The sequence below is a fragment of the Myodes glareolus genome, chromosome 3, assembly GCF_982192425.1.
Source record: "Myodes glareolus chromosome 3, mMyoGla1.1, whole genome shotgun sequence".
Lineage (NCBI taxonomy): Eukaryota > Metazoa > Chordata > Mammalia > Rodentia > Cricetidae > Myodes > Myodes glareolus.
In genome coordinates, this window is record NC_142028.1 from 102,333,546 (window position 1) to 102,351,810 (window position 18,265).

General features: G+C 40.2%; 1 protein-coding gene across 1 annotated transcript; it reads left to right on the forward strand.

Annotated features, from left to right (window-relative positions):
• The first annotated feature begins 14,210 nt into the window (after positions 1-14,210).
• On the forward strand, positions 14,211-17,923 carry Ifne (interferon epsilon). Its single transcript, XM_085686242.2, has one exon. It carries the CDS (start codon positions 14,415-14,417, stop codon positions 14,991-14,993), a length of 579 nt encoding a protein of 192 aa, XP_085542368.2. The 5' UTR covers positions 14,211-14,414; the 3' UTR covers positions 14,994-17,923.
• The last annotated feature ends 342 nt before the right edge of the window (positions 17,924-18,265 follow it).

Genomic DNA, 18,265 nt, shown 5'->3' on the forward strand with positions numbered 1-18,265 from the left:
CTACAGAGGAGAACCTTATTACCATACAAGATGCTTATCAACGACCCTACAGCTTCCCAGCTTACTCTACCCGTGTCCCAATTACTGCCTGTTGTTGGGTGTGTGTTACCATTTCTACGCCATCATCTCTTGAATTTCAAGAGGGGCCACACTCAACAGCAGTCTTTAGAATGGTCTCCTTTTTTGCCTTTCAATGTGACTAGACGCGCACAGATTGGGTTTCATGACTTCCTAGGCAAGTCAAAGTAAATCTGATACCAACCGATGACATCAAGCAAGGATGCCCTTAGGAAGTTGATCATGAAGATAAGTTGGCCCAATGTCAACAAATGCAATTAAACCCAGTATAAAAAATGAACTTGAATTTAAATAACTGTGTTCAATCACTCCTTCTGAAAGCTCCAGGCACAGATTTGTAGTGGTCACAAAGACATTTACAGATTAGCACTCTACCTTATTAAATTCGTTGTAAGTTTTTCAGTAGCCATACCTTGCCTTGGCTCTATTTGCATTTGTTTGTGTGGAAGGGTACCTTGTCTATATGATACAGGAATTCTGTTAGTTCACAACAGTACCTGGTGTTCACATGAGCTTGGGCTCCTAGTATGGTGATCCAAAGGTCATTTGGACAGCTTCCTATCTGGTCTGTTGATAAGATACACATGATCTCAGCGTTTTCATTGACCATTTTAGGTCATAGCCTCCACCCCAGTCAGCCTTCATCCTGGCTGCTGATTGTGCCAAGAAAAAGGTGTGACCAAGTAGTCAGACTTCGTTGTTCAGCAAACTCATTAATCTCTGGGCCAGGTCAGGTACTGGCCTTGCAATCTGATTTCCAGTGGTTACACAAGGTATGCAGTATTGGTTTTAGGTGTCACTTGGTCATTGCTTAGAACCTTGAAAAATCTAGCCTAGTTAAGAAGGTAAGGAGCAAAGGTCAGGACTTTTTAATATTTCATAGTCTGCTCTGGGGTTTTTTTTTTGTCTTTTGTTCTACTAACAAATGCAGACAACTGAGTTCTTTCTTGAAGCACACATTAATGAATCCCAGATGTGACAAAGTGCTCAGAGGTTCCAGCAATTTCTCTGTGGTTGTCTCTCTTAATTCCTCAAACGTCTTTTTTTTTCTTTTTCAAGAAAGGAAGAAGTCACACACACACACAAAAAAAAGCATCAGAGGCTGGTGGGAAATTTATTTAGTTCCTCCCAAAAGGAGGAGTAAGGGGTACAGGAGAAAGGACTCTACAGGGTGGGGGTAAGCATTAAATTACCAATATTTGGCAATGAATAGGTATTATCTCCTTGTGTTTGTATTGCAAAATCATTATAAGAATGTTTTTTGGTTTTTTGCTTTTTTTTTAAACAAAGCCTACTAAAGTGTATGAATTTTCCAAATGTCTGAGTGGATTTCATGAATTTTGTGTCTCTGTAAAAGCCAAGATCTTTCTGAAGTATTCTTATCTTTCAAAAATAAAAATAAAAAGTATCCATCCCAGTATAAAGTTGACTGTCGTTTTTTTTTTTCCAGGTAAACTGACATACTCTACATGGCTCCCACCTAGAATGCTTGCCAACCTCCTTATGTCAGAAGAGTCGTATTCATCCATGTATACCTTCCTTGGGTCATCAAATCTGCTGGCTTTATAGTGATGTGCCCTGATACTTAGACCAGAAAACCCTCCTGGCAGCTAGGACCACCCGCTTCCTTCAGAAGGCACTACAACTTCTCTCTGAGCCTGCTTGTCAGAGATACACACTTGCTTCCTTGATTTTATTCGATAGTTTCTGCCCCCCCCATCAGCTATTGAGAAAGATTAATGGCCATATTACCAAATGGAATAATATCTCTTTCTTCCCTGCGCACTCCATCATCACACTGGTTGTGAGGTGGTCCTTTCTATTCCTTTTTGTTTTTCCAGATTTGTGCATATTCACTGAGGTATTTTGAATTTAAAATCATTTTTCCCTTTATTGGTTTATATATGCCCCTCTACTCCTAGCCCCTCTGACTGGCTGAATGAGTACTTTGTTGGTGGCTGTAAAGTTTTAAATAACCCTGTAAAGTATGAAGAACTGTGGAAAAACAAAAGACTTTAGAGTTCATGGGTTTCCATTCTACCTATGGTCCCATTGTCTCTGCTGCATTTGGCTATTAATCCTATCTAGCAACATGTTCAGATATTCCACTTTCCAAATCTTAGAGTTTCTTCTTGGTTCTTTGTTAAAGTTTTGTTTTATGTTTTATTTTTACGTGTATTGGTGTTTTGCCTACATGTATATATGTGTACCACATGCCCTTGGAGGTCAGAAAAGGGGCATCAGATGCCCTGGAACTGGAGTTACAGATGATTATCAGCTGCTACAGGGTGCTGGGGAACTCACCCAGATCCTCTGCAAGAGCAGCAAGTGCTCTTAACCACTGAGCCACCTCTCAAGCCCCTCACTTTGGTTCTGACTAGTCAGTTTCCATTCCTCTTTTCATTGTGTCTATACCCAATTTCCTGTTTGTTTTTGAACATTTGGAGTACATTTGTAGACGGGAGAGTGGAAGGGGAAGAAGAGAGGTGAAGGGGTGAGGCGAGGAGAACTTGAGGGAAAGGGATAGTTGAGATGGAAGAAGGACAAAGATGAGGGCAAAGAAAGAGGTATTTTGATTGAGAGAGTCATTATGGGGTTAGCAAGAAACCTGGCTCTAGAGAAATTCCCAGGAATCCACAGGATGACCCCAGCTAAGACACTAAGCAATAGAAGGGAGGGAGCCCGAAATGGCCTTGCCCTGTAGTCAGACTGATGTATATCTTAAATTTCACCATAGAACCTTCATCCAGCAACTGATGGAAACAGAGGCAGAGCCTCACATCAGAGCACTGGACTGAGCTCCCAAAGTCCAGTTAAAGAGTGGGAGAAATGGGAATATGAGCAAAGAGGTCAAGACCATGATGGATTCACCCACTGAAACAGTCTACCTCAGCTAATGGGGGCTCCCCAACACCAGTCAGACTGGGAAGGAACAAGCATAGGACCAAACTAATGTGGTTAACAGTTGCATGCCTGGGGCAGACTGAGGGAGCCACTGACAATGGTACCAGAATTTATCCCTACTGCATGTACTGGCTTTGTAGGGACCATCTCTTTGGATGGATACCTTACTTAGCCTAGATATTGTAGGTAGGGCCTTGAACCTTCCCCCAGAGCACCTATCCATCTCTGAGGAGTGGATAGGGGTGGGGTGGGGGGTATGTGGAGGGAGTGGGAAGAGGGGAGGGAATGGGAACTTGACTTGGTATGTATAATGAAAAAAAAACATAGTTTGTTTTATTTTTTTTAAAAAAAATAAAATTAAAAAAGGAAGGCAAAATGGCACCTCCCCCAAAGAAAGCTATTTTGACATTGCAGTGTGATAAGTTCATCATTTCTAGCACACACTCTATTAAGTAACTCTCCTGATTACAGGTCACATTTTATTTTCATCACAGTTCAGTAGTCTTTATTATGCCAGGCATTTAATAAACTAAACTTTGATGTTTTATGTGCTAGACTTTTTTTTGTAATAAAATGCTAGCTCTTGTTCTGGTAGGCAGATATATTAGCTGTGCATCCCTGGTTCTGTAAAGTATTGGTCTTAAGCCCTGCTAGGACAGTGTTAGAGTAGACTTTATTTTAGGATTTAGTCTCACACTTAATATGTTGTTCGGGGAATCTTTACATAATTCTCTCTGTAATCAGCAAGATTTCTTCCCTGTGGCTGTGGGAATTTGAGAAAGCTCAAAATTGACTGTGTTTATCTTAAAATTCCCCTAGAATTCTTTTCTTTGAAGGTTCCATTTGCTGGGTTCTGTGTCTCTTCCCTGAGGTGTTGCTGCATTACTGTCCTTTGGAGAACCACGGAGGCACTGAGGAGGGTGTTGGGAACTCTCCTCATAGCTCCCTCTCCATCGGGTAGTCTAGTTTCACCTCCCAGACTCTTTCACTCTGTGAGGGATGTTCCTCCTCCTGGCACCACAGTCGAGAAATTTCCCCAGGCAGATAGCCTCACTGACTTCCATCTCTCGGGATTTCTGTCTTACCCTGGCTACTATCCAATAGCTGAAAATAGATACGTCCTATATTTTGTCTGAGTCTCCATTTGTTTAGAGTGGGAGTATAATTTTTGACCTGTTGGTTCCTCATGCCCAGAATGAGATAGAAGAACCAGCTGGCTCTTTGAAACCACGATTTAGCTTTTCTAATCAGTGTGTGTGTGTGTGTGTGTGTGTGTGTGTGTGTGTGTGTGTGTGTGTGTGTGTTTACATTTTCATTTTTAAAAGCAATCATATTTTCATAAGGACTATCTTCCAATAACATCATAAGATTTAGAAATAACATATGTATTCTGTTAGTAATGCATGCAGTATTTGGATTTATTATGCTTGCATTTGAGTTTCTATATTTGTGCATAGGGTAATAATCATCGTTCACAGGGTAGTTGTGTGGATGACATAAATAAAAACTTATAATCGCTTTATTCTTGCATAAGTATTAAGTGTCACTTAGTTCATTTGTTCAGTCAAGATGAATTGTCGACTATGAAAAAGAAGACGATCATCATTAAACACTGGATGCAGCTGGTGATTGAAAGCACGCAGACAGTTATTAACTTTTTTTTTGATCTACTGAGAATCCATCTTAAGCTGTGCCCAGAGTCTCATTCCTCTCTTTTCTCTACCTCATTTCACACTGTCTTCCTATTTCTCTGTGCATCTCCCTATTTCACTCCTGGCCATATGATGATGTATGCTCAGACCGTAGTGGACATGTTTGCCTTTATCATTTAGTACTTACATCTTTTAACAGTTGTCTTTTAAAAACTTGGCTCTTTTAATTTTTCCAGGATGGAATATCTGTTGAAAAAATATTTTCCTTAATATCTGGGCTACTTCCAACATAATTCAGATATGTTAATAGAGTCTGTATTGTTATATTGTATTCAACTGAAGAATTCTAATGACTGGAGGGAAAATAAAAGAAGTGACAGATACCAGAGGCATAAAGTTCTTTGAGAAGTGTTTAATTCTAATATATTCTATTAGTAATATATTCTAATGTCTAGTAGGTAATATATTCTCAATTTTGGCTATTATTTTCATATTTTTACTTGAAAGTATGTGTGTTAGGAAGAAAATAATCTCATCAACATGTGTTTCCTTTCTTCAGACAGAATTTTGACCACTATGAAAAATGAAAATTAGAGCTGGAGAGATTGCTCAGCGGTTAGAACACGGGCTGCTTTTCAAAAGGACCTGGGTTGAATTCCCAGCACCCACCCGGCAGCTCACAGCTGTCTGTAATTCCAGTTCCAGGGGATCCAGCATCCTTACACAGACATCCATGCAGGCAAAATGCCAATATACATAAAATAAAGATAAATAATTTTTATAAAAGAAATCAAAGGTTTCCACTCCTGCTCCCATTTAATTTTTTCCTCTGTGCAGTGATCAAAGTTTTGTTTACATAGCCTGTCTTGTTCCATTTCTTTTTGTAAACATTGAAATGTGACTTCTACCCTTAATATTCTAGAAAATTCTATTCATCAGTATCACTAATGATGTCTATGTCATTAACTCTAAAACGTCTTCAAGCACTTCTGATCCCTCCAGTCTTAGTATCCCGCTTTCCATGAGTAATGCTGCTTCCCAGTGCTCCTCAAAGGCTAATTTTTCTTAGCATTCTATGAGTGGGGAATTTCACAGCCAGGAGCTCGTGACTTTGAAAAGTAAAGGTGCTCCCAACTATTCTGGAATATTTTAATTTTTAATATGCTGTATAATTTGCTTATGCTTGACCGTTTCCACCCTCTGACCACTATCGTCTAGTTAGATTCCATTTAGAGAGCCCTGTGCCTAACTCACTGAAAAAACCTGGAACTGAGCCAAGAACATAATAACTAATCAGCGAAAGTTTGTTGCATGGTTTAAAATCATGGGGAACAGTACAGGTTTTTGCTTTCTAGTTCTGGTCCTTGTTTCTTTTGAATGATATTTACTGAAAGAACTGAAATAAATAGACATCCTCTTAATTCTATCTGTGGCTGATTAATAAGGGGATGCTGCAGAATATGTGGAAACTAATTATTCATAGCTCAGTGAGAAGACTGCTATACTCTACCAATAATGTCACGGTTAGCACAAATAACATAATAGCATTAATTAAGCATGGGCCATGCACAACACTATACTCGAATATCAACTGGGTTGTCTTAGATTTCATAATCATTCCACGAGATACCACCATCGTCCTTGTGCTAACACTGATGCTATCAAGACACAGGCAAGTTACGAGCTTGCCCAAGACGGCATTCAAGCAAGTGAAATCTGTGAGACTCAAACCTCACCTGTCACACGCTATAGCTGACACATTCACACATCGTGTTATACTTTTAATGGAGAGTGGCGGCCTTCATCTTCACTCTGTGTTTGCCAATCTTGGCCTAAATTAAAACTGCTGAAAGGTGAGGATGATAAGCAGTGTAGAGAAAAAGATCCCCTAGCCTAGTTGGCCTCAGTGATCACATCTCCAATAGCCATTACTTAGTTTAAAATCTATACACATACCCTGTGTTCAATTTTGAAGTGACTACAAAAATCTGAACATACAGCAGAAAGACCATTCTTTTCAAAACCACTTCAGTGTGCGCACTGGAGGTAATGTTTCAATACTACCGTATATGTGTTGCCATCAGGCTATTCCCCCATATACAGCTGTGATGACTCACCAAATTGGGAACTTGGCAGTGACCCTGGATCATGCAGAACCAGTCTCCATGTTTACTTTTATCTCTCTAGTTCCAGGGCATTCTGTGCAGCGTAATGGTTCATATCTGGTTGTCACATCCTTTGCTTTTTAGTCTGAGACTGTTTCTGGGTCTTTGTCATGACTTTGAAAGATTACAAGACACCCGTGATCTATGATCGATGGTCCTGCTGAAGGTATCCCTCCACATGTGTCTTGTTCTTCTAAGGCCCTAATGTCTCGTGACTTGTTATCTCTTCATAAGGACTCTTACCTCCCCCTTTTTGAACTCCAAGAGTATGGGCCCCTCTCCAACTTCAGCGCAATATTTTAAAGCATGACTGAATTTTTGAAAAAGGGAGAGGGAATCAGAGATCAGATGTCATTAAGATCACTTCCCACTCTGAAATCCTACAGTAGATAAATAGTTAAATATTTGCAAGTATTTGCTCAGAAAAGTGGCCTGGAACGCATTGACATTGTTGGCACAAATGACCATGCTTAAAATGATTACTAAGACTAAGTAAAGGTGAGGTATAAATAGCTTTGAGTGGGGCAGTAGATGTGGCACAGATATGAATATGGTTGGAAATGCAAGCTCTGAGCATGGGCAGAGACGTCAGGATATGTTTAACCACAGCAGCTCCCAAAGGGAGAGCAGGTGATAATGAGTGGATGGCCAGAAAACAGATAGCTGTCAGTGTTGTTCAGGATAGAAATCGAAGTGTTAACTAATGAGGATCTTAATATGTGTCAAAGTGATTAGTGATTGTTCAGGAACCAACTCATGCAGTGTGTTAATGTATTGATTACATGACATCACCCAGTTTCGTAGATGCTAAAACCTCATTATTTTACTTGTCCATTGAGGACCAGACATTAGACTCCAGGTAACATATGCTATGCCACCATCTTTAGGCTGAGTTTAAATGCCTTCTTCACCAATCAGAACTATTTTTCTTATATTTTAAACACAGAGCATATTAGAATTTTAATAAAAACCAGTATACTTTTCGGTAAAAGGTAATGATAAGTAACTCATGGAAATATTGAAGTGAAGTATAAATATAATTATATAATTGCTGTAGAGATTTGCATTGGTATGAATCTTGGTTTATTGATACAAATTTAAGATCAATTTTGTTATTTGTATATTTCTGCTCTTGATTAAAGTATTGATTTTGTGAAGCTCTTTTAAAAACATAATGTATAATTAAGAAACACAGGTTACTAGATAATCATCTATAATAGTCAAGCTTGTAGTCATGGAGTTAGATTTTCTAGATATATAGAGATGTATTTTAGTTAGATGGGTATTCTTCAAGTCTTTCAGAGACCTTCAGAATACAGCATTTAAAATGTTTTAATAACTTAGGACTTTTCATGACAGTGAGACACATCTGCTTCTGGCAGCACCAATTACTTCAAAAGGAAGATGGGCATCAAAGAGGCTCCTTATGGAGTTTGCTAGCCATTTGGGCAAAAAACTGCTCTTGCCTGAACTATTTGATGATATGTTATGTGAACTGAACATGTAGGACCCACAGAGAAATGACTGCTCAACTTGCCTAAAGGTGAGATGATCCTTCAGGGTGCCTGCTTCATGAAAGAGTCTACCAGACATTCTGCAGTACACAGAAGAAAGTGACTGGCAAACTGCCAATATAGGTGGAGCTGTCTTAAAAATTTTCTGTTTCATGGAAAAGTCTGCTGGATACTATGGGCCTGTAAGCTAAAGATGAATGTCCCAATGGTACAGAAGAACTTTGGGTAACTGTCCAGGCAATGAGATGTCTGTGTCAATTCTAGAGCTTTGGAAGCTGCTTACAATGCACTTCCTGTTAACTTAGGTAATATTATATCCTTCTGGGGTCTTCAATGGAGTTAAACAATAAATAGTTGTAATTATAGTTTTTCTTAGTTATGATAAAAGATAAAGTATATATAAATATTGTAACTGTAAATCTTGCCTAATACCTGTTTTGTTATCTGTAATTTTACTATGTTGAAATGAAAACTTTCCTTTTTTATTTAAACAGAAAAGGGGAAATGGTGTGGGAGGTCCTTCTGTCTATGTGTTGCTTTTATTGACTAATGAATAACAAAATTGCTTTGGCCTATAGCAAGGCAGAACTTAGCTAGGCGAGGAAAACTAAATGAATGCTGGGAAAAAGAAGGCAGAGTCAGTGAGAAGCCATGGAGCTGCCAGAGACAGACATGCCAAAACTTTGCCAGTAAGCCACAACCTCATGGCAATACAGAGATTAATAGAGATGGGTTAGTTTAAGATATAAGAGTTAGCCAGAAATACACTTAAGGTATTGGCCAAACAGTATTGAAAATAATATAGTTTCTGTGTGATTATTGCAGGAGTCTGGGCAACCGGGAATACATAAGCAAACACCTACTACATATAATAAATTAATTTAGATTTTTAAGAAGAAATTTAGGCCCTGACAATGCTGAAGCATGCATGGGCTGCCCATATATGGTGATTTTGTTGAACTTGTCCATATTGGGTTTCATGGTCTAAGTTGATGAGGACGACTGACCAGGTCTCTTCCTCAAAAGGGCACCAGATCTCTTTACAGATGGTTATGAACCACAACATGGTTGCTGGGAGTTGAACTCAGAACCTTTGGAAGAGCAGGCAGTGCTCTTAACTGCTGAGCCATCTCTCCAGCCTCCAACAAATTAATTTAAGGATATATAAAAATTCATGCTAGCTAAAGACAGGCTACCATCATTAATTCTGTACTTTTATTAAAGATCTTTGTCATATTCAGTAATGTTTAACATCACCCTTTTCTGCATCCTCACTATTGTTCCTTTCTGGGTGCAGTTTAAGTGTGTAGCAATTTCTCCTAACAGAGTCCTTACATGGGACAACTGGGTAAGTCCATTCTCAAGGCCCTGAATGTCACACATGATCCTCTATGCACACACATTTAATTACATGCAAGCATATGTGCACACGTGCCCACACACCCATGCTGCCTACGTGTATCAGGTGCCCAGTACCCATACATGGTCTGAGTTCTCTAAACATGCCTGTTCATTAGTGACTTTCTCTGCTGCCAGTGGAGCCCTCCCAAGCCACTACCATGTCTGATATCTTGTAGAAAACAGTACTTTCAAGTAAGAGAAACTTGAGCTTCAGAAGAAACACACAAAGGCTTTGAATGTACTAAGTGGAAAATAATGGATTCTTATACAATCAAGGATATTTCGCCAATTATACCAAGCAAGTGTATAGTCCCTGCTGTATCTATGTAACAATTAGACATTCTGGGAGATAGCTTATTAGGTTGGCATTATAATATTAAAAATCTGCATTTATTTTTTTCTAGATATAGTATGCTTATATTATCATCCATTTTGGATTTTTGCAATGTTCTAGCCCTGACTAGGATACACAGCAAGACTCTGTTTTGAAAAAATAAAGGAAATAAAGAGAAGATAAGAAACCTTCACTTGAACGGGACTTGCACACACAATACACACAAACACAAAGATAAAAAAAATCAAAGGCTGTCAGATCAGACAAAACAGGAAATTCAGTATATGCTACATAACAAAAATCACTTCAAATATAAACCGATCAGGATGTTTACAAGTGAAACACAGAAAAGAGAGTCATGAAAACATTAATCAAAACAAAGCATAAATATACATCAGGAAAAAAGGTAATTACAGAATCAGAACAAGATGAAGAACATTTTAATTTAGTCAGCTCATCAAGATTACATAATAACTGAAAATGTGTTATACATAATGCAGTTTTAAACACATTATGTAATTGGAATGAGAAACAAATCTAAAATCACAGCTGGAAATATCATGATGTTTGTGAGGAAAGGCTCTCTCTCTCTCTCTCTCTCCCTCTCTCTTTCTCTCTCTCTCTCACAGACATGCACACACACACATTCATGCAGGCACTCTCTAAGATTTCTTTCTTGACAACACGACATCAGGAAAATATGGAAATTCTCAACACTTTAAATCACAAGAACGTGGTTTCTCTGACGTTTATAGAACAGTCCCAGCTACAAAAGAAGAATTGTTTCAAGTTCACCAGGAACACCACCAAGGTAGATCATACTCTGATGCATACAACCAATAACCTCAAACTTTATTAAATTATTCTTTAATCACAACATTCAAATTAGAAATCAATAACACAAAACTCTCTGGAAAATCCCCAAATGTTTAAAAATCAGCATAACATTAGATTATTATTGTAAATTGAAGGGAATCTGCATGAAAGGAAATGCTTTAGCACAGTTGGTGAGAATATAAATTAGTTTGAAAATAGAAAACAGTGGGGGGTTCCTCAAGGCATTGAAAGTAGAACCCCCATGTGATTCTGTAAACTTACTGCTGGGTATAGCTGAAAGGAAAATAAAATCAGGCTGCTGAGGCAGTGTCTTCATTCTTATATTTACTGTAGAATTACAATAGCCATGGGACAGAAACAAGCGTCCCCACCACCAGATGAATGAATGAGTAAAATGTTGTGTATGTGCTGTCAAATGGTTTGGCCTTATGGAAACAGGAGGAGGTGCAAAAGAAATGGTTCAGGGGTTAGGAGCACACACTTCTTTTGGAGAGGATCCAAGACCAGTTTTCAGCACACATTTCAGGCAGCTCACAATTACCTGTAACTCCAGTCTCAGGGATCCAGCGCCCTCTTCTGGTCTCCACAGGCACCTGCACTCACACGCACAACTCCCCCTACCCCACCAACCACCCGAACACAGGTAATTATTTTTTATTTGTTTGTTTAAATCTTTTTTTTAAAGAAAAGAAAGTTATGCCATTTATGACAGCATGAATGGAAATGGAGATAGTTATGCCACCTGAAATAAACCTGGTCCAGAGAGCCAAGCACCTCGGATGTGGAGGCTAAAATTGCTGCTCTCAGAAAGGTAAAGAATAGAACGGTGGTTAGGGATGCTGGTGGCAGTAAGGCTAGAGGGAGACTTAGAAACAGCTACTGACCTGCAGTTAGGCTGGAGCAGGGGCTTGGTGTGGTAAAGAGCAGGGTGGCAAAGAACAGTAATGGATATTTCTGAAAACTCGAATAAGAGGGTTTAGAATGTTTTTACCACAAAGACACAATAAATGAGAAGATAGATTGGCTTACCCTGATTTGATACATGTATTAAAATATCACATGGCACTCAACATACATTGTTTATATTGTATATATGTGTGTGTGAGTAACATTGTTTTTAATATATGTGTGTGTGTGCATATATATATATGTGTGTGTGTGTGTGTGTGTGTGTTACTTTGTTACTTTTCTCATAGTGACAAGAACATTTGCGACCTAGCTAGATAAGGGCTTCTGTTTGCTCACAGTTCTGCGTATCTCATCCATCCTGGTAAGAAAGGCATGGCAGTGAGGAAGGCATGGGGGCAGGGGAGATTGCAGCACAGTTTCATCACATCCTGGCAGCTTAAAAATACAGAAGGGGCTGGAAACAGAGCCAGGTTATAACCCTCAGAGCCTACTCCTGGTAGCCTGTGTACATCAGATAGACCCCAAGTCTCAGAGGATCTATGTCCGGTCAAAATAGTGGCACTAGCTAGGGAGACAGGTTACATTCAAGCCACAAAATTGGCTAAAACAAGTTAATTTTAGAATGAAGTATAAACTGCTAAAAGTTAATTTTTATCTGTTAGGACAAATAAATTATTAAAAGTAATAATGAGAAATATTATATTAAATGCCTTGCCTGTAAATAAAAGCTCATTGGCATTTAGTATTCTTTCCCCCCAAAGATCCACATCAAAGATTTAAAGGTTTGTGTTGAGACTATTTAGCTCCATTATCCAAACATTTAATGAGACAATAAATGTTTAACAGGTGTTTGCTTTTAGCACTTATTGTTTCGCCCAAAAATTGCCTTCAGAGAAATAATCAATGATTTAATATTCTGTATTATTTTATGGTAGGACACATTGCTTCACTCAATGTATATTTACTAACATTTACTATGGTAATATAGGTAATAAAGACACTCATTTGTTTTATATTCTTAAGAGGCTTTTAATTTGAGAAGGTTGTACGATAGGTAGATGAAATGCTTCACATCAGTAGATATTTTAGAGGGGATACAAAATATGCAAGGGGTTCAGAAGACAGAGAGATAAGAGCGAGACACAGAGAGAGAGAAAGAGAGAGAGAGAGAGAGAGAGAGAGAGAGAGAGAGAGAGAGAGAAATGAAGGAATTTGGACCTCGGGTAGACCATAGTCACTAAAGAAGCCCTGGGGATGCGTCAGAGAGCGTCATCAGCAAACACACTTGTGTTACAGTGTCCTGAGTCCTTTTCTTTTTCCAGTTTATTCAAAGTTGCTACTCCTTGGTCACAAAACTACGAAACACAGAAGTACATCCATATTTGCACTGTAGTATACTTTTTCAATTAAGAATTTATTTTTTTTTTAAAGATTTGTTAAAGATCCTGAGTCTTTTAAGTGCTACCTGTGTTACTGAGTACTGAGACTTTCACTTCCTCTGGAATCTGGTTCCCTCAACTACACTTTCTACAACTGTGTGTGGGGTGGGACTAAGAAGGTAGGCTGGAGACTTCCTTTCTGGGACATGCACTGGCTGTTCTGCATGAGATCCTCCAGCAGATCTTCAGTCTTTTCCAGACACATGTGCTTCTGGGCGTTTGGGAGGGAAACCATAGAGGGAGTCCTAGCTGCGCTACACCAACAACTGAGATGCATGGAGGATCTTAGCAATGGGGAACTGGCTATCTGTAATTCAAGAGGTATTACTGTTGTAGAGATGTTCTCATTGGTTTACCAGGGTGACAGCTATGCTAGGGAAAATGGACCAAACGACTGTATCCATCTCTCCTCACGTATTTCATTACTTGCCAGTTTCATATGTTCATAGAGAAACAACACATTGTAGCCATTAGATTGGGCTTGTAGATTGTTACACTCTGCTGCTATCATGAGACTATAACCACATGGATAATTTTTACTTTTATCTTATTGTATAAGCTACAATATTAGATATTAAACTGAATGGATGAGAAACAAAATAATCCAAGATGGTTGATACATATTTTTGCATCAATTTGCCCAAATACATGTGTACATTTACAATTCTACCTGAAGTTTTAAAGTTATCAGGCTGTGGGTTTTAATGTTTACCTCTGAATGTAGTCTAAGTACTGCTAAGACTTTGATAAATAATACTCCACAAAATAATTCTGCTTTTAAAAAAAGCTTACTCTCAATAAGAGAACATTACTAAGCCTGACTAAACATTTAGAAAACACATTGTGTTAAGTGAAACCTTGTATGCAATGAATAATGAGAGCAATAGAGGTTCAGACTGGACAACTGTAATTGTCTCAAGAAAAGTATACAGTGGGGCCAACTCTCCCATTACTTCCTCAAAGAGCCAACACAATGGGGAAAGCAAAGGAAGTGTTCCATAAAAACCCTGAAATGGGAGCCAGAAAACCTCAGACATAAACTTGGGGAAATGACACACAAGGAAGCAAAGGCAACAGAAAGAGTGTCCTCCACCAGAACCGGAGAGACATGGAAGGCCAACATTTCCTAGAGCTGGAGTCTCACCAGGTGAGCGCAGCCGTCAGCACTCCTGTCCCTCACCATGATTCACCTACAGCTCCCTGAAATGGTGCTGCTGCTCTTGGCTCCTTCCACTCTCTCCTCCCTAGAACCGAAACTGCTTCTCTTCCAATCAAGAGTGAACGGGGAAAGTTTACAGCTACTGAAAACTTTGCCCATCTCACCAGTCCTGCCGTGTCTAGCACACAGGAAGAACTTCCAGCTTCCTCAGCAGGCCGTGAGCCGTCACCAGGACCAAAAGGGACATGCACTGGCTGTTGTGCATGAGATCCTTCAGCAGATCTTCAGCCTCTACTGGGCGCGTATTTCTCCAGGTGCTTGGGAGGAAAACCGTATAGAAAGAGTCCTAGCGGCGCTTCACCAACAGCTGAAATACGTGGAGTCGCTCACGGGACTTCAAGCAGAGCGGAAGAGCCGTAGCTTGAGTGTGCAGAGCCTTAGGTTACAGATTAAAGCGTACTTCAGGAGGATCCGCGACTACCTGGAACACCAGAGGTCCAACAGCTGTGCCTGGATCATTGTCCAGGTAGAAGTCAACCGCTGTATGTTCTTTGCGCTCAGGCACGCGGGATGGATGAGCAAACAAGAACTAGACCCTTGAACACTGTGAGGCAAGAGTCAACAGAGGATTTTAAAAGCATAGGTTGGTGGCAGAGTGCGAGGGGATAGATAAACATTACTGATTCTTTTTGGTGCATGATGGCTGCCTTGTTTTGCGTCTGTGTGTCTTTAACTGTGTCTTAAGATTGCATGACTTGGCTGGAGTTATTTTCATTTTGCCACGCCGTGTCATGTTTTCTACCAATTTTTAATTATCTGATAATTAAAATTGATTCATTAAGATTACATAATTGCTTCTTCAAGTGGTGACATTTTCATAGAATTCTGTAGCTAGAAATGATGAAGTATGACTTTAATGTAATTAGCATTCCTTAACAATTCCAGGGAATGCCTTGCTTACCAGAAATTGTTAGAGGTCATGAGTATGTGTTAAAACTAAGACCAAATACTGAGTATTTCTGTTACAAGAGACTAATAGAAATATGGCCAAAAGACATGAACCATTTTCAGAGGAATGAAAACAGATTTAATCTCACTCATTATAATAATAATAATAATGCAGATTACGACTAAATAGCATGCCACTTTATCCTATTAGGTAACACCTCAAGGTTTAATTAAGAAAAATGCACAAACTGCTGAGAAAGCAGGGCTTCTCCTGTATGGTAGTCACTGCGAGATTGGCAAATGCTCTTTTAATTTGCCAGATCAGCAGAAGCTGGCACAGGCCATATTCTCAGAAGGGAAAATGTTTCTGCTGAAGAGAATGAGGAGATGCTTCCCCTACATAAATACATAAAGCAAAAGATATAGGAGAATGTGCCTAAGTGGTATATTTGGGCAAAACCATGAAATAACTTTCATATTTGCTCTTGCTGTCTGTAAAGAACTAAAAAGAACACATGAAAAATAAGTTACAGCGGTAAATTAGTGCACTGTGGAGGAAGGAGAGGCAGATTTGGGGGCACAGACTGGGGAAGGAGAGTTTTCACTCTTGTTTCTAAGTGGTAATATTGAGTCAAATTAAATGTATCTAGCTAGTTAGGATTCTCAGAAATATCAGTGAAAGAGTTTTGCTGCTCAACAAAGGTGCTGGCTGAAGGCCAGAGGAAACAGGACTGAAGCAGCCTGCTCTTGCCTGGCCATGGCTACAAGGAAGCTGAGCATGCCCGCAGGGAGGGGTTTCTGCCTCAGGAAGGGTCTGGTGCTGACAGGATCACCTCTCTCCTGGGCAAACCTCTTAAGAAGTTCTCACAAAGCAACGTGGAGCAAGCTGTCTGAAGTCCACTGAGATTTGGTCTCCTTGCTACGTTATCTGGATACAAGTAGCAAGGCAAAGGACGCAAGCCCCATAGCTACTTCTACTTGGCAATCATTGCATAATCGACCATGGAAGTTACTACCGAGCTCAGAGGCTTGCTGGAGAGACCGTCACCGTTTAGTCTAAACAGTGCAAGCATCTGTTGGGGGATGCTTCTAGATTCGGCTTGAAATGAACGAGGAGAAGCTGACTGGGCTTCTGGATGTGAAGCGGTCCCCACAGTCAAGCAATCTTTCCAGCAACTGCAAGCACAGGAGCTAGCTGGCAGGGAAAGCCCTTGCTGACTTCGCTGTGAGGCCCAGGATAGGATCTGTTTACCTTTAAGTTCATGCAGAGGTAGTGGAGTCAGGGAAGAGGTATTTACCACACTTGACTGCAAATACAGGTCGTTTTGCTTTTCCTGGTCTGGAAAGCTTTTTCGGCTCTTGTTTTTCTCCTTCAAACCGGGAAGTTTTCAGAACCAAATCCATCGTCTAACAATTATTCAGCTCTCCAAACAACCTTGCAAGGTATTTTCTGCTATTATCTGTTTTTCTCAGGTGGAACCAAGACCTCCAAGATGAAGTAACATGCTTAAAGGAAGACAGCAAGTCCCAGAGCCAGCAGAAGCCACAGCAGGAGCCCCATCCCGAGGTACCCCAACTTGTGGCTCAAAAAGCTGTTCTGCTGCAATACTGCTGCACAATAATCACTTGGGATAATAATTCTCGTCTAGCTCGTGTCATGACCTCTGAATCCCAAATTAAAGAAAAGACATTTCCCCTTCTCTAGACATCCCTTTCTGCAGGAGCCAGCTCCTACAAAGTCATTTTGGGTTTCTGGATGGCGGACCTTTGAGGCCAACGAAAAGTCAAAAGAAACAGAAGACAGGATAGAATCGGGAGGTCTGTCTGGTCATGCCAATGCAGCCAAACAGCCCCAGTTTATTCCAGAACTTGCCTATATCCAAAAGCAGGAGAAGCACAGCACAGACAATCAGTATCTAACCACAAGATCATCCCTGTCCTTGGGTGAGCAGCCTCCTCACTAACATGGGCTCGCTGCTCGGAAGCAGCCTCACTCTCTATCTTGATGTTCCTGAGGTTTGTCGTCAGCAGTACACTGTCTACTAGACAGAGTGTTCTTTCCTCATGGACTAAATCAGAAGTCGCTCATAACCCTCAAGGTTATTGGAAAAGGCAGAGCATGCAGGCTTGAACTCAAATGGCTTAAGTCAGAAATGACTTCAGATGGAAACGGAGTCACGCATGAGCTCCCACACCTTTCCTCAAAACTAAGAAACTGGATGCTCTGTGAAAGGGGAGGAGTGGGAACAGCCATGGTTGCTATCACACGGGAGTGTAGAGTAAGCCAGGCAATGGTGGAGCACACCTTTAACCCCAGAGCTCGGGAGGCAGAGACAGAGAAGGCCAACATGGTCTATGGAGTGAGCTCCAGATGACCAGGGTTACACAGTGAAACCATCTGGGGGCAGGGGTGAGTTAGAGTAAAACCATCTCTGGTTCTGAACAGCATTCAGTAAAAGAGAGGGGAATGGAGATGGGGGGGCTGCCCACCTCTTTTATAGAGGCAGGGGATGACTCTGAAGTGTAACCATGGCCCTGGATATGGAGGGCATAGTCTGAAATTCTATCTCTACTGAAAAAAAAAAAAAAGATGCTATCTGAATTTCTCTGAGCGATTGCTCTGTTAGAGTCCATCTGGGCTGTGAGTGACGCTGGGTGAGTCAATCAAATGATTTAATCTTTCCCATTGTTTTTTTTTCTTTAAAATATTCTATGATGCAACTAATGCAGAAGGAAAAATAATGACTTCCACAAACTACAAAAAGAAGTATGTAGCTGTGTCCAAAAGGAAAATGGGATTCGTGACCACAGAGCAGTGGTTCTGACCCATATCATGTATGTTCACATGACCAGATATTCCTGCTTCTCCCTGTCCCTCATGTAGGGCACCCCTTTATTCCTCTCGTTGCCATGGCCAGATAGCTA